The sequence below is a fragment of the Daucus carota genome, chromosome 8, assembly GCF_001625215.2.
Source record: "Daucus carota subsp. sativus chromosome 8, DH1 v3.0, whole genome shotgun sequence".
NCBI classification, from domain to species: domain Eukaryota; kingdom Viridiplantae; phylum Streptophyta; class Magnoliopsida; order Apiales; family Apiaceae; genus Daucus; species Daucus carota.
Genome location: NC_030388.2, coordinates 28,531,962 through 28,557,900, shown reverse-complemented (window position 1 = coordinate 28,557,900; position 25,939 = coordinate 28,531,962). Strand labels below are relative to the sequence as shown.

Genomic DNA, 25,939 nt, shown 5'->3' with positions numbered 1-25,939 from the left:
CATATTAATATTTAAAAATAAAATATTTACATATTTTTTTAGTGAGTGGATTCGTTTAAGTGTTATTAAATTTATATGTATTTTTAGGTGTTCTTCAAAGTGTTGTTTAAAACCATATGTATCTCTAAGTGAGATTTATATGAGAAAATTATTCGTATTTTAAATAAGTAAATATTTAAAAAAAATTATGGAGATTATGCAATTAAAAATATATGTGTACCAAAATTGAAATTTATTAAAATATTTGCTTAGATTTTTTTTTTTGCCAGGTGTTCTTTAACGTGATTACTCATAAATTAATTTTTTTTCCTAGGTTTTCTTTAAAGTGTTCTTTAGAGTGTTCTTTAAAACTATATATATTTGGTAACTTAGATTTCTATCAAATATTCGTACGTGTAATTATTGGGTGGTAGTGTTTTTTAAAGTGTTGCATGTATATTTTATATATATTAGAAATATTTAAATATTTAGTTTGTTTAAAATATTTAAATATTTACACAAAATTATAGAGAATATATAATAAAAAATATAAGTGCAACAAAATTGAAAATTATTACACTAATCACTTAAAATATTTTCTTAAGGAGCTTCTTTACAATGTATGTGTATTTCAATTTGTTATTCTATGAAAATATTTGTATAGTTATTATGCTTATCAGATTTCTACGAAATATTGTATAATATTTTATGATCTTTTATTCTTGTTCTCTTAGTTATAAAAGTTTTTAGCTACATATTAATATTTAAAAATAAAAATTAACAATGGCTCATATATTTTTGGTACATGAGTTCTTTTAAGTGTTGTTTAAATCCATATGTATTGCCAGGGCCTAAGTGTTCTTCAAAAGGGTTGTCGAAAATTGTATGTATGTCTAAGTTAGATTTATAAAAAAAAAATATTCATATACTTATTAGGTGTTCTGCAAAGTGATGTATACCTAAAATGTTGAAAATATTTTATTCATCATTTAAATGTTTAAATATTTAAAAAATATACGGAGACTAAACAACTAAAAATATGCGTGTAACAAAATTGAAATTTATTAAAATATTCGTTTAGATATTCTTTTTGCAAGGTGTTCTTTATCTGTTCACTCATAAATTATTATTTTTCATTGGAGTCCTTTCAAGTGTTCTTTAAAGTGTTGTTTAAAAATTAAAACTATATATATTTTTAATCATGTTTTAGGTAAGATTGTTCTATATAGTTGATGCATAAACAAAACTCGTCGAATGAAATACTTAAATTGATTTCTGTATTTTAAGGAATAATATCACGACAAAATTTTATGCAAGATTCTACGAGAATAATTATTAAGTTTATAGATTCTACTACTAGATATACAGTCATATTATTTATAATAGAAAAAAATATACATGATTGATTTTAATCTAGCCGGTCTCCTAAAATTAAATATAATTAGATCAATCAAGTTCCACTTAAAAAAAGAAATGCCATCATCCGTAATCTATATATTCGTTTAGATATTCTCTTTGCAAGGTGTTCTTTAACTAAAAATATATGTGTAACAAAATTGAAATTTATTAAAATATTCGTTTAGATATTCTTTTTGCAAGGTGTTCTTTACCTGTTCACTCATAAATTATTTTTTTTCATTGGAGTCCTTTCAAGTGTTTTTTAAAGTGTTCTTTAAAGTGTTGTTTAAAAATTAAAACTATATATATTTTTAATCATGTTTTAGGTAAGATTCTGTTATGTGTTTTATATAGTTGATGCATAAACAAAACTCGTTGAATGAAAAACTTAAATTGATTTCTGTATTTTAAGGAATAATATCACAACAAAATTTTATGCAAGATTCTACGAGAAAAATTATTAAGATTTTATAGATTCTACTACTAGATATACAGTCATATTATTTATAATAGAAAAAATATACATGATTGATTTTAATCTAGCCGGTCTCCTAAAATTAAATATAATTAGATCAATCAAGTTCCACTTAAAAAAAGAAATGCCATCATCCCTAATCTAATATGGAATTTTTAAATGGTACATTAAAAACATTACTGAAGAGTATTATAGAACACTTAGGAGAATCTATAAAACACTCAGGAGATTCTATATAAAAAAACTATCGAGCTACTGCAAAAGTCAGGCACTTCTAGCCTCACCTCCTGTTCTTGGTACCATTTGGGAACAAATCACCCACAAAAATATGGAGTGAATCACTCTTTGTTACACAAGAAAGTGAGACAATTCATCACACGTACACTATCAAGAACTCAGTTTGACTTTATGAATAACACAAACTAAGTCCATCAATCTATGCTGGGCCATATGTTGTATATCATCAAAACAATGCTTCCTTCTTGATCAAGATGATAGCCATTTCTCCAAATTGCTAAAGTATTCTCTATTATGTTCGACACAATTTCTAACGCTTACAGCAAAGACCAGACCTCAAAATAATATACTAGGTGTCCCATGATTCATGTCCCATGATTCCATCTGGTTACCAAACTAACGAGCTCAAATCTCATAATGATGAAGCCATTCCTGTAATTATCTACATAAGCAAAACACAGACATTAAAAGATGGTTATAGTATAAGGATTTATGCTTATCAAAACATATTAGTCATTCAAACAAAATCTTAAAAACCTAATAGAATCTGGGCCACAAGCATGTAAAATTTTCATTACAAACACTATAAAAAATCTCGAGTATGTAAAATACATCATCAACAAGAATCTCGAGTATGTAAAAAAAACATCAAGTACAGTACCTCAAATAGCCATTCTCTCTTCAGAGCTTTTAGCTAGTTATACTTGCAGCGTCTGTATAATTTTATTAAAATCGCTGGTATAAATTGTGTATTATAACGCATGAAAACTGATTGAATATATTAATTGATTTCCAAATATTCTTGTCATTAATGAAATCCCTAATTTCACGTTAATTCCATATAAGATGAAGATATACAGCTTGTACAATACAACAGATACATGATAACGCCCTTAAATTTTCAGAACAATTACATGATTGCCATTATTATATGTATAAACATATTTATTAAAATAGTTAATTATCAACGGTGTAGATGGTGGTCTCTTGGGTCTCTTGATCAGGGTAGGGCTGTCAAAAAAGTCCGAAAAATCCGATATCCGTCCGAAAAATCCGCATTCGTATCCGAGATAAAGCGGATATTATCCGTATCCGAGACAAAACGGATATTATCCGCATCCGAATCCGACAATTCCGGATACGGATACGGATATAGGCATATTCGTATCCGATAATATCCGAATCCGAAATTAAATATATATAATATTAAATATTATATATTATTATTATTATTCAATAACTATATAATGTGTGTATTTATATATGTATACATAAAATAATATATTTATATAAATTTTGTATAATTTTAAAATATTATAGACATATATCATAATTTTGTTTGAGTTTAATATTTTAAAGATAACAAATTTATATTGAAAGATAAATAAGAATTAATTTTTGAATCAATATAAACCTTCTTTAATGATTTTAATTTTTTTACTCAGTTTTTAAAAATTAATTTTTTATTTTTACTATTTTTTTATGATTTTTTAGAAATTTTAATAGAAAAATAAAAATTCTGATAAAAAATCAGATTCGGATCCGGATATTATCCGAATCCGGATAGTATCCGTCGGATCCGGATTCGGATATCATCCTTTAAAAAATTTCGGATTCAGATACGGATACGGATATGGATTTTCGGATTCGGATTCGGATCCGGATACAGGCAGATCCGTATCCGAATTATCCGTTTGACACCCCTAGATCAGGGAGGTCTCTCTAGAACTCAACCCTATATATATATATATATATATATATATATATATATATATATATATATATATATCGATTCCGAAAATGAGGTCGAAAATGACATTTGAAAACTGGACTTGAAATCAGGTTGCAACACGGCTGGCGCCGCCTGTAGTTGCAAATGAGGTTGCAAAAGTTGCAAACAGTATTTTTGAAAAAAAAAATTTATGAAAAGGTATTTTTAAAAATAATTCTGAAAGGTAGTATTTTTGAAAACAATAAAAGAAAAGGTAGGTAGTTTTGTAGATTTCCCAAAATAATAAGATAGTTTTGAAATAAAAATTAAATGAGAATAAAATTTAAGAAGAAGTAGGTATATGAGATAATAGAATATTTCATCTCAAATTAAAAGTTTGATCTAATACATGATATCAGAAATATAATGGACGAAAAGATGGAATATCAAAAAGTTTCTAATTTACGAAACCTATCAGTTAATTGAGAGGTGTCGCTAGTTCAAATATTAATTTATCGATTATTAATTTGATGGAGTTTTTATTGTTCAGCGTATTAAAGTATCGACAAAATAAATATATACCAACAATATTTGTGTTGCCTAAAAGTTATCGACTAAATTAGACTTGTAACACATTACGTAAATCACTGACCTTCTCAAACGACACTGATTACATTGGTTAAGTATATTTTAAAAAATTGTATGTTATTATAGATAAAATATATTATTTAATATATTAATAGATGAATCTTATCATAGATTGGTCAAAGATTTATACTAATAAAATGATAAAATTTAGATATGTTATTTATAAGTTTATTTGATATGTGATTTATGTTTTTAAAATTTTATAGGGTTCGAAGACTTTTTCTATAAATTCTAAATTGGCTGATTGGATGATTTAAAACCATCATTATATAGTAAATAAAATTTTATAAATTAACTCGAAAATATAATAAACAATTCCTGTTTACGGTATAGTAAAAAAGGTAAAGTTACAAAAATCATGAGAATACTAGAAGTGAATAGCTGCAGAGTAAATACACGGGGAGAGACAAAACATCATCGTGATTTACATCAGACTTGCAAGAGTTGAGTTCATCGATCTTAACTTCTCCGACAGCCCACCAGGTATCTCCATCATCACTACTTCGTACTACACTTGTTTTTGTATGCATCTCTTTATACACACAGACGACATACATATTGCTTTCAGATCTGTTCTTTATATTCTATACGAGGTTTTGAATATTATGTTACATATACATAGAGGAGAATCATCGTATATCTGCTACTGAATGTCTGATTATTATCTTTCGTGTTGAATTGGTGTATGTGGCTATTGAATTAGTTGTGTTTTTGAGGTAGAAATTAGGTTTTGTTTGATATTAGGTAATTTTGAGAAATTAGGTTTTTTTTTTGAGGTAGAAATTAGGCTCAACCCGAAAGGGGAGAGAAAACAGGGAAGCACGAGTAATATGCAGAGGAAAAATACTCGGATAAGGAAGGAGGACCGCAATTACATTCCAACAATTGTAATTACGAATTGTGATGATTCTTTACCCTTGTGTTGTTTGTTAGTATGTTACTGATATAGATTAAAGTTTGATACTTTAGTTATCTGTTGCATATCCAAGACGTTAGCTTTCATTATTATAATTTTTGGGTGAGGTTGGTAACAAGAAATTTAGGTGTCAAGGATCAAAATATTGGCCTTTGGTAACTGAGGACAAGGGATATCCGATGTCCTCTAGGCTAAGAATTGTGAAGATCTTTTAGCTTATACATTTGTGAAGAAGTGTGAAAGTTGCTCGTTGGGTCTCTTGCTAATGTCTTGTTTTTATTTATTGAAGCTTGTGATAAGTAAAAGGAAGCGGAAGCTATGGCTGGTCATGATGATTCAAGTGTATCTGAAAAGAAGTCAAATGATATTAGCGACTTGCCTACCTTTAATGTTGAGAATATGCAAAGCAACATGAAAGTTATCTATTACAGGTAAGTTTTTACAACTTACTCAGATTTATTGTCTAGTTTAGTTATGTTGTGTGGATTATCAGATAGAAGATTAATGTAAGTACACTCTAACAAAGATCGCCTGAGATTATGAACACCCTAGTGGTACCAAATTTATTGGTTTTATAATGAAAAGGCAAAATTTCTCTCATTTGTTGTTTAGCTTTGAAATTGGTTGATGCTAAAACTATTAATTTGTTGTTTTTTCAGCCGAACATTTATGTCCATCATCGGAGGAGTCATTGCAGGAGTTCTAGGATTTACCAGTTTAATGGGTTTTATCTTTTATTTCCTTGTCATGGCAATTACATCAGTTGGTCTGGCAGCCAAGGCAGGGTTTTCAGTTCATTCATACTTTGATAGCTGGAACAGAATAATACTCGATGGCTTTCTTGGAGGACTTATGGTACATTTCTAATCTTGAGATTCTTCTTATGTTATATATGTCTTAAGTTAATGAGATTGAACAATTTTGTACTCACAGTTTCTAAGAGAGTGATAGCATACACTCCTATTATCGTTCTATGGGGGCCATTTGGTTCGTGGTTAATGAGTCCGGTATAAGGAAATCGGAACCTTTACCCCATGTGTTAGTGTTTGGATTAGGAATTTAGTTGTTTGGAATGGGAACTCATTCCCTAACTACACCTTGGGATTTTTTATCATTCCCATCCCCCATAACCCCCATTTTTATACCTTCATTCAAATTCCCATGAACAATCCAACCGCCCCTTATTTCCCCCCTAAAAAGATGTTCAAATGTTAATTAAATTGATGCTATTGGTTGATTATGAAGAGATCAGTTTTTGCTATTTTTGCCTTGATGGAACTCCATGGCCGTGCTATTGGATTATATATGTAGATCATATTTGATGTAAGAATTTTGTTTTCAAGATTAGAATAGTCAGTATACTGAGAGTTAGCAAGTTGGTTTAATTTTTTGTCAGGAACTAAGGTATTTTTTAGAAACTAATGGACCTCGTAATAAGTGCAAAAACTGAAAAAGATATGTTTTACTTGAAAGTTAAAATTAACAGAAAGGCGGTTTAGATATTTTTGTTTGAAAGAGCAGCAAACCATCTTAATTTTACCGCGGTTGACTGATTTGTACAACTTAATACTGGATCCATCATATTGTATATTTTTTGTACTTCAAGGGTGTTTCTTAAGTTCATGTATGCATATTAGAAGTAGTATCCATTGATTTGTAAGTAAGATGAAACTCTATTAAGGTTTTTCGACCTTGTAGAATTCTCTTATTATGATTGAAAAAAGGACATGCAATTAGGATTTTTATATTTTAAATTGAATCTTGGTGCTATTCATGGATGTTAGGTACATTTAGTATTTCAGTCGTAGCTCTGTTATACTTACTCGTTTCTTTTTGTTTATCGGGCATTATGGTTCATATTATTTTTCAGTTTTTATTTGCTTGCATTCCTTGGTTCATATATATTCCAGGGCATCACCATGATGATTATATTGACATTGTCCTCTTATTTCCTTTTTGCAGTCGTTCGTGCTGTTCTGGACGTATCCTGATTTTGTTCCTTTTTACTTGCCGTTCTTTTTGTTATACAATATATTGATACATTGATGTATGTTTAGTTCTTACATTATTCATATCAAAAAATTAAACATATTTGCATGCCCATATGGCCAGTTAACACATTGGACTATCTTTTTCTGCTCTAGAGGTGGATGCCTTGACTTGCTGAGTTAAGGATTTTGATAATAGTTGGCCAAACCTAACTACCTCAGAGCTTTTGCCAGATCGGGCTGGGCCGGATTTTCAGGTCCGGGCTTTTTGTGCATCTCTAACTAGAGCTGTGCATGTTCAATTTTTTATAATTCAAAATTGCTCTCATCACCAAGTGTCTCATTCCCATATGTATCCATTGTCCCGCGCTTTGGTAAAATTATTGTTCTTCACTTTTAAATTTTCGCAGAGCAATTTTGTAATAAATGCATATTGCCAAGTTTAGGATCGCATTTCACAAGGTGATTATTAATTTGAAGTGTTATCTTTTATATACTTTCTTTGACATGAGAAGATTTGCTTATGACATGGTGCATATATTCTGAGGGATCTTGCATGACACTGGAGTGAGCTGCTGCTGTGAGCTGGCGTCTACAGGATCTACATTGAAAACTGAAGTTCTGGACATTCTTTTCAGTTGGACCAAAATGTCTCTTTGGATTGTCTGTCCATTTTTGTTTAAGCCTGTATTATGATTCTCTTTTATTTTCACATATTTTGACGAATAGACCAGGAAATGAGTTGTTTGGACAAGCTTGTTTGATAAATTTTTAGTTTCAGAGCACAATACATACAGTACAATATTTGTTATTTCCTCTGTCCTTGACTTCTTTAGAGTGTTGAGACAGTGATGTGTTCTCTATGATGTGTTGCATGTATTACAGAAGAAATATGATGTATGGTATCTGGATCAACTTGCATATACACTTGATGAAGTACATGTTCCAACATTAACATCTACTCTGCTCTGATTGCTGTATGAGCTTGTAAGATTCTTTCTAATCATGAACTGTTACTACACAATTGCACACTACAACTGTTTATCTACACTCTTTCCAGTATCGCTTTCTAAGACAATGGCTACGAAGCAAAAAAAAAACCCAACACTTTCCCTGTATCGATGTACTTGCAAGAACCTATATTTCTGTGATGCAGGTTTGTGTGAAGAGAATGAGATGTCTTTTTTTGCTTCATATAAGATTTTGATGCATTGTAAAGCTAATGTGCTCCAAAGTATCATACCTGCAAATTTGGAGTAGAGACATGAATTAAAATTTATGTTGTTTCTTAGGGGTTGTAGTTTTCAAGGGGGGAGAAGATTAAAAGAATTTTTGCATGTGTAAAGCTAATGTGCTCCAAAGTATCATACCTGCAAATTTGGAGTAGAGACATGAATTAAAATTTATGTTGTTTCTTAGGGGTTGTAGTTTTCAAGGGGGGAGAAGAATAAAAGAATTTTTGCATGTGATTGTGTAGCATCATAAATTACGAAATTTTTGGAAAACACTTGTATTTTTTCAAATTATCTGGGAGGAATTCCTTGAGGGCATCAAGCATATTTTCAAATTTTTTAGGAGCACTTCTATAATTTTGTAAATTTTAGAATGATGAAAAAATGTCAAAATTTTTTAGGGGAACACGTGTTTCCGCGTGCCTCTTACTAGATCCATCCCAAGACAGATATGTTGTGCAGGAAGAACACTTACCAACATCAGTGGTAGCTTTAGAAACACAAAAGAAAGAGCGTAGAGAACGGTCAATATCACTACTGCTGTGATTGTGTTATAGACCAGGCGCTTATCATCTTTACTGGGTACAAATGCCACTTTCAATGTATTAGTTAGATCGAAGAGCCTGTATGAAATCTGCAGTTTTTGGTAAAGAAACAAATTAGCTTCACAATTTCCAGAGCATTTGAAAAAGAACACTGATACTGACCGCGACGTATATGGAAGTGGTGAGCATGAAGTTCAACATAGGGTGGTCTGGGATCAGAGAAAGTAGCAATTTAGGCTGACCATCCGGCACACTGGATCTGTTTTCAAGCAAGCTTCATTAGAAAATGAGATAGAGATAGATGACATGATTTGTCGCATTTTTTCGTAGTTGAAAGACTAGGAGGCAAACCAAATATGATTCTACAAATGCTCTTGAATCATATACTCGTAGAGAAAGTTTTACATGGATATCTAAGAGTTGAATATCACAAAGACACAAACCATACAAATCCTAGAGGGTTTTCTTATCTATAGACAAGATCAATCAAATTTTCCTATTCAGAAAAAAATCTATATGCCTGTGAGTCCTATTAATGTATATTCCCAAACTTTTCTTCACTAGGATGACTATATTCTTTGGAAGACCAGATGCATTTGAGATTTACTAAATCCACTCATGACAATTTAAATAATTACAAAAATGTCTACATACCTTAACCATATGTGAAACTGTGATATGTAGGTTTCCAGAGTGATCTTTCCAAGCCATCTAGTGGTACAAGACAATACCACGGTGAGTTTCTACATGCTTTTTGACTTGCGCTGAATTCAAGGGGATGACAAATTCAAGATCAAGACCACTTACGCAAATAAGGTCAAGCTGTATCCTCGGAAAGTTTGTGTTAAGTTTCTCAGCGTTATGTAGACACTGATGAAGCAAAAAGTGGCAAGAATTTATTGACTAGAAAACAACTCCAGTACCCAGTCTATGGGAATGGAAAAGAGAGATACATACGTTATAGGAATCCATGAAGTATATGGATGATAATTATTGTACGTGATCTTTGGGAGCTTGTATATATACTCAAACCATAGATATCCCATCTGAAACAATAAACTTTTATCAGCTAAGTAAATATACAATAAACAATATATGCCAAAGAGAGGTCAATACCGTTAGAGAGATTGTCATAGCAACTGTTTTGATTATTATCCTCCGTTTTACTTCCGTTTCCTCTAGCTTTTCCATCCACTTCTCAACCTATATACAATATCAATAACTTATCAGAATACATTACTTAATGAACGAATTGGCATATCTGTCACCACTTTCAATTACGTAACATATATACACATATACAAATGACTGAATGAGTGCTTGTGGAAAGTAAGAGGACTCTCATTTCAACTTACAGTAGGATGATAGTATGCATACAACATTCCAACTATCCATATGTAGCGATCAAGGCCAGAGCGAAATTGCCACTCATGCATGACAGGGAGATTTGGTTTCGCAGGATCAGTGTATCCTGCAATAAAACCACATTGGCTGATTCAGTCATTTTTAGTGTACTTGCTGATTTCAATGAAACTGTGGGTAGTTTAGCATTAATTATCAACTAACCAAGAAGGAAAGTGAATGGGCTCCAGACCACATCAAAAACTCCAGGTACTTCCCATATTATTATAACCACCAATAAGCAAGCTATGAATTTTGTAGCGATGACAGTTCCATTTTCATTATATTTATTGAATATACCAAGTGCTCCATAGACCATGAGGGTAAAAAGTGTGTGCATGGGGCATATGTAGTAAAGCGTGTAACTGTTGTTGAGGACAAGGCAGCAAAAGAACACCAGAAAGTTAAGCCTCCACATCATCTGCTAGACAGAAATGATATCATTAGAACATGCAACAGAGAAATCAAATAAATTCTAAATAGCCTAACAGGAAACATGTACCTGAGCAAATCTTGCAAGGCTGAAATCTTTACGGATGTAATAATAGGAGAAGTTCCCAAATCCAGTCATCCAAACATATGCAGCAATAAAAACTCGGATAGCATTATAAAACTCTGTTGCAGCAAAGTAGTGGTACATCAGGAACAACACCTGATTATAACAAATGGATAGATTTCAGTTATGGACATCTCTGGGAAACCAAACAAAAAAGGCATGCATCAAGACAGGTACTTTTTGCATCCTTATTTTCAGTAAAATATGGACGACTTTTAAACTATAAACCATTTGGAGCTACTTAACAGGGACCAAAGGATAGTTAGATGCACAAACCTAGCACCATGTATCATTTTATATAAATATTTTAAAGACTCTAAAATCTGAAGCAAACTTTCTAGGGCTTCATGTATAAATTGCATCCTCTGGCAGAAAATAATACATAAACAGCACCACCCCCAGCAAAGGTAAGGTGTTCACAACTTTGCTAACTCCGGGGAATAATTTCATGTTTGACTAAATGTGGAGGAAAAGGGTTGTCCTCACTGATTTCCATTTAATAGCAGAGTTTGGAGTTGAATCATATATAAAGAATGTGTTTATTTATCTTATTACACGCCTGAATAAAGTGTAGGAAAGAAACAAGAATGGAGACATTTTCATAAAAAATATCCCCCCCCCCCCCCCCCCCTCACCTATAATTTTAATCCAATAAGTTTCGTGGTAATTATTCCAAATCTTAGTTCTGGAAGAAAATTTTTGGGAAAATCATACAGTTAGAAGTCTATGCCTATGATGCAGGAAATATGAAAGAATAAATAAAAGAACTGTTAGAGTAACAAGATTCTTCATAAGGTCTGTACAAAGAAAGTACCTGCATCCAACCTTTCCACTCCTCAGTTTGATGCCTGTTTAAATAAAGTATAGATTTCCCCGTAAATGGTGACTTATCATGATGAATCTTGAAAGAAGTGATTGCAGAAACCATTATGAGCATAAAGTATAGGAACAAGAAAAGATCACGGTTGTAGCTCTGCAAATACAAAGACAGCCAAGCAATGAGCAAAAATTGAGGACATGAAAGATCAGTGTCCAAGTGCAAAAAAAGCAGAAAGTGTCACTAAAAAATTATCAAATATTAAGGCCAAAAATTGCACACGACGATGCTTTTAGATGTTCTTTTTTTATTTAACTACCTTTTAAAAAATGATTCGCTCTAAAGATTATAAGCTGTGCACCAGATACTGGCATTGATCCAATTTCAACAGGAAATTCGTTTACCCCGCCCTCAAATCAGGAAAAAAAAAAAAAAAAAACAGGCAGAACTTAAGACATTCTTAGTTAGTTCCATATCCCATATAAATTATAAACATGATCCTTCATCACTAGAAATTAGATGGTTTTATCATCAACTGTTATGTAGTTCATTCACCTAAAAAGTATATAATATAAACATAATGACCACAGGTAACGAAATGTCCGTGATCTTCAATTCTGTAAAGAATTGAACAAGTAAAGCAGTAAATTACTCAGCTACATGACATGTTTCATATATAGGTCCTCCCTATATAAACTCTTGCGGATCTGATTGAAACTCGAAAGCCAAAAGTTCACGAAATATTAAGATCGGCTAACACACCTTTTTTGATTCACCAAAAAGATTTGTCCGGTCACATAAGTAGTAATAGATCAAAAGTCCACCAAATTCCGATCTGATGATAATGGGTAGCAACAAGAAAAAGAAAGAAGTAGTAAGCATACTTCCATATGAATCTGAATACATGTCGGGTACTCAAGTCATACTGAAAGTTTGGGTACGTACATAGCTCTCAGTGTCAAGCGATTTTCGAGCAAAAAAGATTCTTCCATCAGAAACAACCTAGAAGTATAACAGGAAATAAAACCCATGTCAAGTGAACTAACAGAACATCCCTACCTCGTAATATATGAGATAAATGACATTGGCTGAAAACCTGATGATATGAGATGTGCATGATGAACTGCGAGCTCTAGGAGAGACTGGCTGAAGTCCGCCTCCTTCCAACAAAACAGCTCTATCGTCTTCTGTAATTGTTTCGTTGCCCAATTGAACCAAATTGATATCAGAATTCCTGTAGCTAAATATACAAATTAGGATAACACCTCATATTTGTGTATAAAATTAAGAATGGCATAGAGTATACAAGGGCTGGTATATGGAACTGGTTCGGAAAGTACTTAAATTTTTTTGTCTACCTATAGTTCCCTGACATACTATCTTATTTTTCTTATCTTGTTTCCATAATTCTTATAAGCCATACCGTCCTCCATACTTCCCTATGCTAAAAGACTCAAATTACTAGACTTTTCAAGTTAGTCAAGCATTTACCTCCTTGGATCCTAACAAACATTTAGATATATTACATTTATTAGCTGAAAACTTACATTAATCACATACTGCAAGGCTGCACTTGTAATTTCTAAAGTGAATACTTGCCATTGAAAAAAAAAAATTCTCATCATCTGAGGAATATCTCTCCATATAACAAGTAGAAATGAAAAAAAGCCTCTTCCATAATTTGACGTATATTAATAACCAAAGCTAATTACTTTTTACTCTGTAAAACAGCTCTGATACCACACTTAGACTGTCTGCATTGTTGATAAATGATAACTAGGTTCCGTAGACAATCTGATATATATTTAGGATTGTTCCTAATTATAAAGCTAACATTTAGCATTACAATATAGATTAGTGTTCCACGACCACTACAAAACAAGTACATGTTTAATTAATGAAGATTTAACATTTTGCTCATAGAAATACCAACAGCACATAAACTATACAAATCTTTTTAACACCATAAACTTGTATAGATAAACTTCAAGATTGAAATAAAATAGAAATTCACTGATTCTTTTTAAGATAGTTTTTCACTTAGTCACTAACCAGGTACCATTATACACTAAGTATGAGCAGAAGCTAACTGAAGTGATTGGGGAGCAAAATTTTCAATCCCGCAGATACTGATGTGGTTTAACAATCATACTCTTCGAATATATAAATAAATGGAGCAAATAGAAAAGATAATTGTTACTGAATTGTTGTCAGACTCACACTTTCAATGGCCTAACATTTTTCTTGTACTCCAAATATTCTGAATATAACCAGGCTGCAAACAATGGGACAAAGCCAAGCAAGAACGAGACCTGCAATTGTGCAAAACACAACTCTAAATTATCGAATAACTCAGAGCAAGCAATATGCAATTATGTTGCAATAATGAGGACGAATAAAGAACCAATTAGTAATTGCAATATGATACAGCAAAATTGCTCTCGATTTCTGCCTCCACCTAATTTCCATAACCAGAATAACTATTCCGCTCTAAAACTCGCAAACATACTAGGCTTAAAAAACACTGAAAATACTTCCAAGTTCCAACAAACTCACTGCAAGTGTACAGAATCAATTAGAATGTCTTCATCATTCCTTTAATCAGTTCCGAAGCTCGTATTTATACAATTTCTCGAATTATTCACTTATACCGAAATCCGAAACAACTGAAAACCTACACATTTCTTTCACACTCATAAAAACAAAATCGAAACAACAGCATAAACAAAAAAACATCACAATTCACAACACTATTACAATCATAACAAAACAACTTGATCACACACTAACAACTCTCTTCACAAATTCAAGTGCAATGAATGCTGAGAAATAACGCTATCACATTAAAAACAATTCACAATTCCAACGAATCACCTGACCCGGCGTGACCGGCTCGTAGATCACCATCATAACAAACAAACACAAAGCTTAATCGAACAAAATGCACGTCAATTTTTAAAAAAGCTCGAGAGAGAGAGAGAGAGAGAGAGAGAGAGAGAGAATGTGTGTGTGTCTGTAATGAGGACGAAGTTAGTTGAGGAGTGATGCACTATTGCTTGCTGTTGGCGTCATGCAGGCAAATTTATTTGTCACTCTTTTGCGTTACCGCCTCTTGTGATTTTTGCTATTAGTTTCATTTATAATATATATTTTTATTTATTCATTTAAGGAATGTTATATTTTATACTTGGAAAAGATTATATATTCTGTTCTTTTTTATGTTTCTGAGTATGGTAGAATTGGATGATATTTTGAAATTGTTTGGGCATGGCATAAATGTGTAGTGAGCGGATTTCTGTTGCTAAAGAAATGTCAAATTAACTGCTATAAAAATTTAATAATATTCATTATAAGGTGAAGAAAAACAAAAAAAAAAATATCCTGCTTGAAAATGAAATTTAATTCACAGCGGTCAGTTACCGTATATAGCACCTCTTTTATGGTCAACATAACATTGCTTCTAACTCATCCCAATCTCGTATTATGTCAACAGAAATCTCATATCATATAGCTTACGATTTTGCTTATAACTATTTCAATCTCCCATTATGTAGTTTACGGCCAACATAATATTGATCCGATCATTATACAGAAGATTTATGAATTTGAGCCGAATTTATCCAAATTTATTAAGAGCTTTAACATTGACAACCTACATCATCCACTTCTGGAACACTAAATTTTAACAAAGATGTGGAGTTCAAGTGTTCTACAGCACTCGTCAAGTTTGATGGGATATTATCAGCTAAGTTTCAGGCTCTTGGCAAATTAGCTAAGTTTTTTTTAATTGAGTTGATCATTTATGGTGAACTATGGTACAACTGGTAGCATTTCATGTAACAACAATCTCTACCAATAATAAATTGAGTTAAAGCAACCGAAAACATATGCTAAAGAATAATGTTGCGAATCACAGGATTCCCATTTGCGTGAGCAGTTACAATCATAAATTACCAACTAAAATTTCGGAAAAAAATTGAAAACAATTTTTGGGTACATAACATTTTCTCATCTACTAAATATACTCACACAAACTCAGGAACCGTACCAGCACTCACAACTACGAAAATCAAAAAAGAAAAGGAATGACTTGGTGTAAACTAAGCGTTTTATTTATTTGTGTATAAAGTTCTTCAAAAACACAAAACAGAAATATGAAAAATACAGTGCAACTGTAATGTGCCCTCGATTTCAAATCCTTACCAAAAACTTTATGAGAATGATGAACATTGTTCATAAAACCAAGAAAAAACAGTAAATCCAGCTGTAATGTATCCAAGAGACTCTAATTATCCTCAACTCTGCTAAAAACCTTGACTTTCGGAGATTGTCCTTGTCCACAGGTTTTGAGGCATGAAGCTCAGCTCCATGGCGCACAAATTTAAATAAGAGCAGGGTTGCACATGAGTATATTATGAAACTTATTGTCCACCCCATCTCCTCTTTCGTGCTGGCCTCTGTTGCTTCATTGTTCCACTAGCCTCCTCGGCAGAACCGGTGTGAGGCTCGGGTAACTTTTCCTTAAGAGCAATAGGCTCTTTGAAGCGCTCTCTTCTCTTTTCCATCTTTGCTATCACTTCAAGAATCCGGGGGCTGCTGACTTCCTTATTGCTAGTGTTTTCCTTTGTTGCATTTTCGCTATGCAACCTCTTAACACCATTGGTTTGTAAAAGATCACCAGACATGGATATATTACTCTTCATGGCATCCTCCATTATATCATCAGTCAATATCTGACCTTCCTCAATATCCAACTCTTTTTTCAGAGTGTCAGATAAACCATCGAGACAATTCAGATCTTTGTGGCTGACCTTAACATCTGGGCTCTTAACTTTTCTCACCGTCTCTGGACGAGTTTTACCCAGATCTGTAAACATACTTTGATGCTCATCAACAGGATCACAAGCCTTCTTATTGTTCCTATTATTGAACAGTACACTTCCAGCTGCAATGGACCTTCCACGAGACTGCAGAGTTCATTGCCAAAAGTAAATGTCATGCCATTCATAATACTTTATGTTCTAAAAAGGAAAATCTGTGTTGTCAGCACTCAGCAGACAGACAAATTTAAGTAACATGAAAAGAAAATTTACTAGATAAGTATGAATATAAATCAAACTACCAACAACTAGTTAAATGAACACAATCATCCAATCATATGTAAACAGAGAGGTGAAGCTCAATTTACCCTTAGATGTCAAAATATCGACTTGTTCTGCGAAGAAACAAAATTACAGCAACTTGATTCAAAAAAGGTGACAAACATAAATATGTGTGTGTGTGCGTGTGTGTGTCCATATAGTTTACCTGTGTACCTGAACAATTATTAGAAAGCAGAAAACTGTAAGAAATCATGTGTCAATTGTTATGACAGCTCACTTTTGTGTTCAAGCGAAAGAAATCATAAACAGGAACAATAGCTGACTTTCCTCAACTGATCTGCATGACCTAATAATTTTAATCGCCTATATGGCCAATTCAGTAAATTGACTAGAAATATTGCTGTATTGACCTCCTATTGTCTGAACGTGTCTAAAAAGAAATGTAAAGCTCCGTATTAACTAAAATTTTACTACAAAAACTTACCTCATAAATAATACAGAATAGTTGTGTAAGCAGGACAAGTTAAAAATAATAAAACAAAAAATGAAAGTTCTGATGTTACATACTCTAGGTGTGTGCAGAAACTATTGAATCATAAAAGTTATTAATTTCATTTTCTTAAAAAATGATAGCATTGGAGCTCATGCAAGAGTTTTGTGCAGACACCAGCAGCAATTGAGCACTTACAGTATAACACAATCTCCACTTTCTACATTACGGGCTTTGAAGTCTAAACAGACAGCTAACCATATGTGGTAGAGAGATGCTTCAAGTGCCCATTCTGAGGGAAGAGGAAAGTAAACATGGGTTGCGACATATTTCCCTCAAATAGAGTTATACCCACTCATCAAGAATGCTATATACTAGGCCCAATGCATATGAAGTTTCAATTGAGAAGCGATGCTAAGATGCTTTGCAAGTATACAAATGTTTTAAATGTTATGAGTTAATAAATTAGCTAACCGAACATCATCATTACTATAATATATATACATACATTATGGCATGAGATTGTTCACTTCCATAACTGCACAGAGCTAATTTCTCTCCCGAGTTTTTTCTCAAGTCAATATTGTTTTAAATTGCAGCGATTTGCATCACCTTCTTGCCTGACACTGCTTGTATTAGTCAATCCAATTAATAATTTCTCCCTTAAAGATATTCTCTTGATTGGTAGAAAGCTTTCAATGATCATATCTCCATAAACCTAGCATACAGAGTTATGGTCATATACATGCATCACTGTTGCTAGAACTTATGAAGCTGCTATAGTTATTTTACAAGATAAAGCAAGTTAAAAACAAAGTAAACATAAAACACATAACCTCCTAGTCAGAAATATATATTGAACTAATTCAAAGCACAGTGCCAATTCCGTGTACAGTATAATATCTGCTAAATACTAGCTTGCTTGGTTCAAGTATTAGCTAGTCATTGTTAATTAGGTTTGATGAAATATTGTTGCAAGCTATAATGAAATTTCTAGACAATGATATAATATAAACAATCAAAATAACAATGGCAGTATCCTAGTAGAACTAGATAATGCTTTCCACGTGTTTTAGACGGAGCTTGAGGGCTACGTTACCCGGACTCTTCATTTTGCCTCGAGTACCCGTGTCGGACACTCGACACTCGGACATGGGTATGGACACTCCGACACTTATTTTAGGCCAAAAACATGTGAAATTTTCAAAATATTGCCGAGTCCGACACTCGGACACGTATCCAGTTTGGACACTTTCAGCCGAGTCCGGGTAACATAGCTTGAGGGGGTGTTAAATCTAATAAATATATTAATTGATTGCTAATCCGAAAGTCTTAAACAGGGCTACTATCGACTCTCAAGAACTCAGTGATGAAAAATGCCAATACTCTATCAACTTGATTATTCGTGTGAAAAACCTTAAACATGTACAAGGTACCAAGACAGACATGCAAGGTAATAATAATAATAATTATTATTATTGATAATAAATTTTCCCAATATATATGGAGCACTCTTACATACAAGAAGAGGGGTATAACCAATTTTGACCTCAACATTTCCAACTTTACCTTTTCTTCCCCATGAATCACGTGGACATCAACAGGATCCCCACACCTCAGGAGTGACTGATCATGACCTCCACCATAGTACATATCAGAACTCCTGTACCCTCGCTTACCCATTTCCCCATCACTCATCCACTTGCAATTTAAATTGTCTAATTTCATGTCATAAGTTACATGTCTGGCATGGCCACTTCTATCTTCTGCATCAAACCTTTTATTCCATGAAGTCCTTTCGAAAGAAAATGATGTTGTCTCTGCATGATAATTATCATTATGTTCCATTAATGGACCCTCGTCTTCACTCAATTGCAAAAGTTCAGATTCGCGATGGTATCTTCTTATAGTAGAATAAGATCGATCATCATAATTATTGACATCTTTTTCTCTGTTTAAACTTTCTGTACTGCCACCATAGATGTCAACGTCTTGAGAGTTTTCTGTCAATAAATGTTTCTCATATATATCCTGTCTTTCGTTTCTTTCATATGTGTCACTTTTAGTTGATGATCTACTACGCCAAATGCTCTTTGGAGTATGAGCTCCTCTATAAGGACGAGAGTAAAATGATCGATGGTGGCTACTTCTCAGGAAGTCATCACTGTCCTCCATAAACTTCCTGCTGCTTCTTACAGGGCTTTTAGCTCCTCTTCTAGTATATGGTAGACGCTCTTCATACTCATAACAATAATTATTTCTTCCCCTGACATCATAAGGACCGGTTCTTTTATACTTCTGCTGTACACTACCATGTAAATATTTTGGTCCACGGAAAAATTCTATATCATTTTGTATTCTTCTCGTGAACCGTGGTTCCCCTCCTTTCCCTTTCCGTCTAGTGTCTATTTCGTTCTCAGGATAATTTAGACTTAGCTGCCTAGACTCTTGACAACTGAGAGGATGCATGCCATCAACAGTAAAACAGCTTTCACGATGATCCCAGTCCCTTTCAAGTAACTCGTCACGAAGCCGATAAGCCCTTTCATCTGAGTTTCTGGAAAGAAAATGATTTGTTGGGATTTTAAACCTCTGGTAACCTTTCTTACGAGGGTATTTTGCACACACATCTTCTATTTGATAGTCAGGAAACCTTTCATCACAGAAATTGAAGGAAAATTCCGTTTCCTTGTAATATAAGAACTCGTCCTCGTGATAACCACTATAACCATATAGCTTATCCTTCTGTCGGCTATGATCATGTTCTAAACGATGGCCATAGTCTCTGTCGGTCACAGAATTTGAAGTACCTCTAAAGCCACTGGCAGATGACTTCAATCCAGAACTACCATATAAACTATCCCTCTTCTGATGAATGCGTTTTCCATATCTGGCGGCATCTTTGCCATCCCTATATTTTACTTTGCCAAACTGGCTTCTAAAACTATCTGAGTGATGGAGAGCAGGTGTCACTGAATTCTGAAATCCAGTCAATGAATTTGGTGCAGGACATCTTACATATTTATAAGATTTTTCCAAATCATGACGAGCACCATCTCTATAATCTTCATAATCACTACCAGAAAAAGATGGACTGCGGCTATATTGATAACACTTGTTTTCTGGGAATTCTGCTTCCAGTATAGTTGCAGTATTGCATGTACTCCTGGAAGCCTCTTCCTTGCTTTTACTTAGAGTTTCGGCATTTTTAGTATTTCCTTCTGATTTGCCAAGAGCAGCTTCTTCAGGGGGATGCGTACGTACAGAACACCTAATATCACAACTGTCATTAGTTTCTTAAGATATGAACATTGCAATTTCATTTTACATATTACTTGGCCTTCTAAAAATATACCATACTGTGATATAGAACTACATATGTAATATTAGTAAACGTGCAGATCTAGTAAAAAAAAATTGTCCCGCTATAAAAAAGGTCTGCATACAGTCGCAGTGCGTTAATAATCAAAACATCCACAAGAGTGTGGAACAATTACCCAAAAGAACATGACAAAAAAAAAGATTGAGTTAATCTGGGCATATTTGTGTATGAATGTCCTCCCAAAATAAATTACAGTAAAATTGTTGTGAACCAAAACTAACTGGGAAAAAGAAAATTTACAGAAAAGTTGTGAACCATAACTAACTGAAACAACCAAAGCAGCATGCATATATTAATTTGATAATAGCTATAAATCAAGACAATGTTGAAAATATGACCAATGATCATCTACTAAAAGACATCTAAGTTGTGACGGACCCTGTTTAGTTGACAACAAGAATCTATGAAAAGATGAGAAGCTCAGACCTTTCAGAATTAGGCATGGATGATCCCTCATGAAAAGCATCGCCCACAAGGGATTCATTATCCAGGTCCTCTTCACTAGAACTACCAAAAGTAAGACCATCCATATCATCATCCATGCCAGAAGTTCCATTTCCATAAGCCTCTTGTTCAGAACATTTAACAGGATCTACTTGTTCTTTTAACGTACAAGTTTCATTTGATTCCTGCACATCAATCTGCTCTAAAAATGTTATAAAGTAATATAAGGTAAGTAGATAATCAAATAAAAATACGGTGATCCCGGGTTTAGGAAATTACATGTATAACAACATCAGAATCCCGATCAATTGGACGCCTTGTATCCATGGATGATCGACGTTCAGTGATGCTGCCTGCTACTTGAATAGCTCTGCCTTTGTGCTGTTGAAATAGCATCAAATTTGTGATATAGAAACTTCTAAAAGTATTTCTATGCAGTAACATAGTATAGGGAAAAGGAAGTGATTCAATTTAGACATACCATGTTAAAATGTTCACGCTCCTTCCCTGGGCTTCCAGATTTATGAAACATTCTTCCACCTTTTTGAGATACTTCATTAGATGCATGAGCTAGTGTTTCATGATCAGTTCTACTTGGATAGAACTATTTTAGAAATCCAAACAAAAAAAACTATAAGAAACTATTATCAAGTAACTTTATTTGGGAAAAAAAGGTAACGACGTAAATTACCCCATTATGTTTGGAAAAATCAGAGGTTACCCTTGCTGGACTGATATCTCCATGACGATAACGATCCTGTTGCATAAATCAATATTAGATTTTAATATTCAATTCCCACACTGGCTTGAATAACATTCCCGCCAAATTGCATAACAAAAATAAATGAAAAACCCAAATGACAGATGTTTTTCTGTATATTCTTGAATAATATCAGAATATAAGGACCATCCACGCATATATAATTGAACACAACAATCAGAAAAAGTATCTCTTTACCAAATTGTTGCAATATTTCTTCCAACTGTCTTCATCAAAATCAAAATTAAAATAATCTGTGATATCAACTCCAGGATGCCTCCACGGTTTTTCATCAAATGCATCAATATTTACATCAACTATAGTCCTGAAAGATAAGAAAAAAATATATGTGCAATTAAGATCAGGAGCATATATTATGCACATGGGCAAAACTGCAAAAGGACAGTGATAGAAAAAGAATGTAACAGAGACAATACAGGACAACTTCACCCTTAATCAAAAAATCTTCTCTGTGATGCTATGAGACATGTGGGGATCTGCCAGAGATCTCGACATGCAGTTTAGTTTTTTCAAAATTGTCATTCACCTTTTCTAAGTGCATTGTTGAAGTACTCATAATTAAAGAAGTACACTGTAAATTAACTGTTTTGGTACACAAACTATCCATAACCATGTAAGCTTACCTAGACCGAGGAAGAGAGAACTGATGTAAACTTTGGCCTTGTGACTTTGGTCTCATTCCGTGATACAGCATGGTATCCTCTTGCTCACCTTTAAGAGATGGACATGAGTAGGAGGCTGGTCCTTCATACTTACTATTTTTTAAAGTGCTGGCCAATGTTGAAAGTTGAGGTCTCATATACTGCACAAAACCAAGTAGAGTAACACAATGAAAGGAATTAGACATCTCTAATGCATTATAAGCACAAGTAACAAACTATTATTACCAAAGCACAAGTACCGCATCTATATAATAAATTAAAATTGCATAGCATACATTAATTTTAAACTAACTTATTCGCCATAAATCATTGGCCACTTTAAAAATCTTACAAAATCTAGATTAGATCTAACAAACACATCAAAAAAGTCACTTCAAAAGCAATTCAAACAATCCATGGCTACCATAAAATTAAACACTGTTTGATTCTTGGAGAACATATATACTTGCGACAAACAGTACACTATAGACACTTCACTAATACTTTTTCAACACTATAGACACTTCACTAATACTTTTTCAAATTCCATTCAGCTGTTGAATTATCATATTCTTACTGAAGCTTCTTACATATACCGGCAACCAAATGCAAAACACGAAAAGCTAATATCAACTAACTCAGGCCAATGCCAATTTATAGCAGTTACAGTTGTAATTTTCACCAAATATCAAGCTTATTCCCTGAACACCAACAACACAATCGACAACCAACCGAAACAATAAGCTACCTTATACTGAGAATTAGCCACTTTCGCAACATTTCTCCTCTCACAACCCTCACCCCCTTGCAAACTATCCAAACACATCCTACTCTTATCCGACCCGTCTTTCGCCTCCTCGATCACTTCTTTCCCCTCATTCTCCTCATCCTCACCATTCCGCATCCTCGCAGCATCAAAACCATCACAAACATCATCATCATTCAACACAATATCAAAATCATCCTCGCTATCACTCGCATTCTCCTCAAACTCGTCATCTGAGCATCTGGGGCCCTCAAAAATCTCATCTTTCTCGGGCTTAGCTGGTGAATTGGGACGTTCAAGGACGCCATTAATGGCGGAGCTTGCAGCAACTTCGACGTCGGCGTATAAATCGCCGAAATCGTCGTCGGTGGAGTCCATGATTGCACGAAAATCAAGGCGGCAAAATTATGTATCTATGTATGATTATTTGTCTGTATAGGTTAGGGTTTGGAGCGATGAATTGAAGAGGGGCATAGTTTTGGTTAGTATAAACCCTAAACCAAAATCTTGTAAACCCCAGTGGAGAATTATCATAATTTTTGTATTTTAAGTCGAGGGGATAATTACGACAATTATGACGTCATTAGTTTAAATCTTTATTACCAGCAAATTACCTTTTCCGATACTGATTCGGAACCAAAAGTTTTCGAATGTAAATATTATACTCCGTAGTCAAACAAACAGAACATGTAGTTTTTTATTCAATATTATTCATACTAGTTCAGAAGCCGCGCGTTGCGGCGGCCTATAAAAATTATATTAATGATTCAATATTAATATTTGTAGAATAAAATAATTTTGTGGATATCTATAAAAAAATATATTAATGTTTCAAAATTAATATTTGTGGGATAAAACAAATTTTATATCATAAAAATCTTGATGTAATACCAACACTAACATCTAAAATTGCAAAATTGGACTATAATTCATTGGTGAAAAAATGAAAATAAATTTATACATGTAATTAACAATTTAAAATACGACGAATCTTAGTTTTATTTGTGTTTTTTTTTAAGTAATCATGTTCTTACATTATCACCTTCCTCCAATTTTTTTGGATTGGTTATGCACAAAAACATATAACTTAAATCCGTGAGGTTGTAGCATTGAGAGAGAGGAGGTTGTGTTTAGATGATCATAAACCCTACAATCTATAGGGGTATTTATAGGTGCATAGAGCCTTGTGTGCTACTTTTTCTCATAATTAAATAATCTGAAACAAAATCAGATTAAAACTTTCAAGCTACTATATTCCATAAATAATCTGAAACAAAATCAGATTCAGAAACTTGCTTCTAATATACCCGAAACTAAAAAAGGTAGTTCTAATTTATGATATTTTTCATTCGAAAATTCTAGAAAATTAAAAAAATAGAACGGAGTAATGTAAGAGGTGTCACCTACACGCCCCTCGCTTCTCCACCATATTTTCCTATATACAAAGTAAATCATATAAAATTAACAACAACAAACATGTCCGATAAACAAAACAAATATTATTATAAAAGAATAATCAACAAACCTACATCACTAATAGTTAATTTATTGATGTCATCCATCAATATCATGTCAAGACTATATTCTTTTCCCTTTGTTTGAATTTGTCGACTCCCACATAGCGGCGTATAACTACCTTTACTTGCAACAACTTTTATTTTTTTAATACTATATAAACAGTCTTCACTTATCGTTGCAGAAGAACAGCACCACCGAGTTAGAAATTAAGCCAGCAGAGAGAGGTAGGGTTGTGGTATTGAGAGAGAGGATGTTGTGTTTAGATGATCCAAAACCCTACAATCTATAGTGGTATTTATAGATGAAGAGAGGCTTGTGTGCTACTCATTCCCATAAATAATAGAACGGAGCGATGTGAAAGGCGCCACCTACACGTCCCTCGCTTCTCCTTTATATAAGTATATTGATTTTGTTCTGTCTACTACAAAATATTGCATCATTTTTGTGAGATGTAAAAAAAATATTTTTATATTTTACTTTTCAAAATCTTTTTTCAGATAAAAAAATTTTAAAATTTTTATTCATATAAAGAAATTTTGGAAAATAGTACGCAGAAAGTCAAGTTTTTAAAATATAGCTTAAACTAATACAAAACATATTATTTTTTCGAATTACGTTCAGTCAAACATCACTATTTTATTAAAAATCTTGTTTGATCTCATATATTTTACAAGTACAAATATTATAAAATATATTATTTTATAAAACACGTTTAGTTCGCAAAACTTACGCGTTCATCTTACATAATATACACATGATACATGGAAATTTATAAAATTTATTAAAATAATGATATTTGTTAAACATGTTCAGTAAGATAACATGTTTCACAAGATATTTTATTTTTAAAATATAAATGGACTTCGACGAATCCAATGAAACAGGGGACTCCATGAAACTTAACCCTGTGAA

General features: G+C 33.0%; 3 protein-coding genes across 6 annotated transcripts; 1 reads left to right on the top strand and 2 right to left on the bottom strand.

The window, feature by feature from the left end:
* Positions 1-4,773: 4,773 nt before the first annotated feature.
* On the top strand, positions 4,774-8,170 carry LOC108197010 (uncharacterized). Its single transcript, XM_017364474.2, has 5 exons — positions 4,774-4,931; positions 5,654-5,795; positions 6,024-6,219; positions 7,327-7,346; positions 7,868-8,170. The coding sequence occupies exons 2-5, from the start codon at positions 5,683-5,685 to the stop codon at positions 7,896-7,898; spliced, it is 360 nt and encodes a 119-aa protein (XP_017219963.1). The 5' UTR covers positions 4,774-4,931; positions 5,654-5,682; the 3' UTR covers positions 7,899-8,170.
* Positions 8,171-8,229: 59 nt separating this feature from the next.
* Positions 8,230-14,963, bottom strand: LOC108197008 (protein REDUCED WALL ACETYLATION 2). Of its 2 annotated transcripts, none has more exons than XM_017364469.2 (16): positions 14,778-14,963; positions 14,124-14,215; positions 13,000-13,143; positions 12,849-12,905; positions 12,666-12,738; positions 11,901-12,059; positions 11,033-11,182; positions 10,696-10,951; positions 10,485-10,600; positions 10,246-10,332; positions 10,087-10,175; positions 9,937-9,999; positions 9,784-9,840; positions 9,292-9,388; positions 9,060-9,218; positions 8,230-8,595 (listed from the first exon to the last, which is right to left on the bottom strand). In XM_017364469.2, the coding sequence occupies exons 1-16, from the start codon at positions 14,811-14,813 to the stop codon at positions 8,590-8,592; spliced, it is 1,641 nt and encodes a 546-aa protein (XP_017219958.1). In that variant the 5' UTR covers positions 14,814-14,963; the 3' UTR covers positions 8,230-8,589. The 2 variants fall into 2 exon arrangements, with proteins under 2 accessions (XP_017219958.1, XP_017219960.1); XM_017364471.2 differs by having other exon boundaries at positions 13,000-13,137; positions 14,778-14,962.
* A 1,026-nt stretch (positions 14,964-15,989) lies between these two features.
* On the bottom strand, positions 15,990-24,056 carry LOC108198495 (FIP1[V]-like protein). Of its 3 annotated transcripts, none has more exons than XM_064082877.1 (10): positions 23,492-24,055; positions 22,726-22,904; positions 22,280-22,406; positions 22,013-22,078; positions 21,803-21,925; positions 21,601-21,702; positions 21,304-21,518; positions 19,065-20,766; positions 18,108-18,213; positions 16,675-16,870 (listed from the first exon to the last, which is right to left on the bottom strand). In XM_064082877.1, the coding sequence occupies exons 1-10, from the start codon at positions 23,885-23,887 to the stop codon at positions 16,827-16,829; spliced, it is 3,060 nt and encodes a 1,019-aa protein (XP_063938947.1). In that variant the 5' UTR covers positions 23,888-24,055; the 3' UTR covers positions 16,675-16,826. The 3 variants fall into 3 exon arrangements, 2 of the variants coding, with proteins under 2 accessions (XP_017221738.2, XP_063938947.1); XR_010286342.1 differs by having other exon boundaries at positions 16,735-16,870; positions 18,004-18,213; positions 23,492-24,056; XM_017366249.2 differs by lacking the exon at positions 18,108-18,213 and having other exon boundaries at positions 15,990-16,870; positions 23,492-24,054.
* Between the last annotated feature and the right edge of the window lie 1,883 nt (positions 24,057-25,939).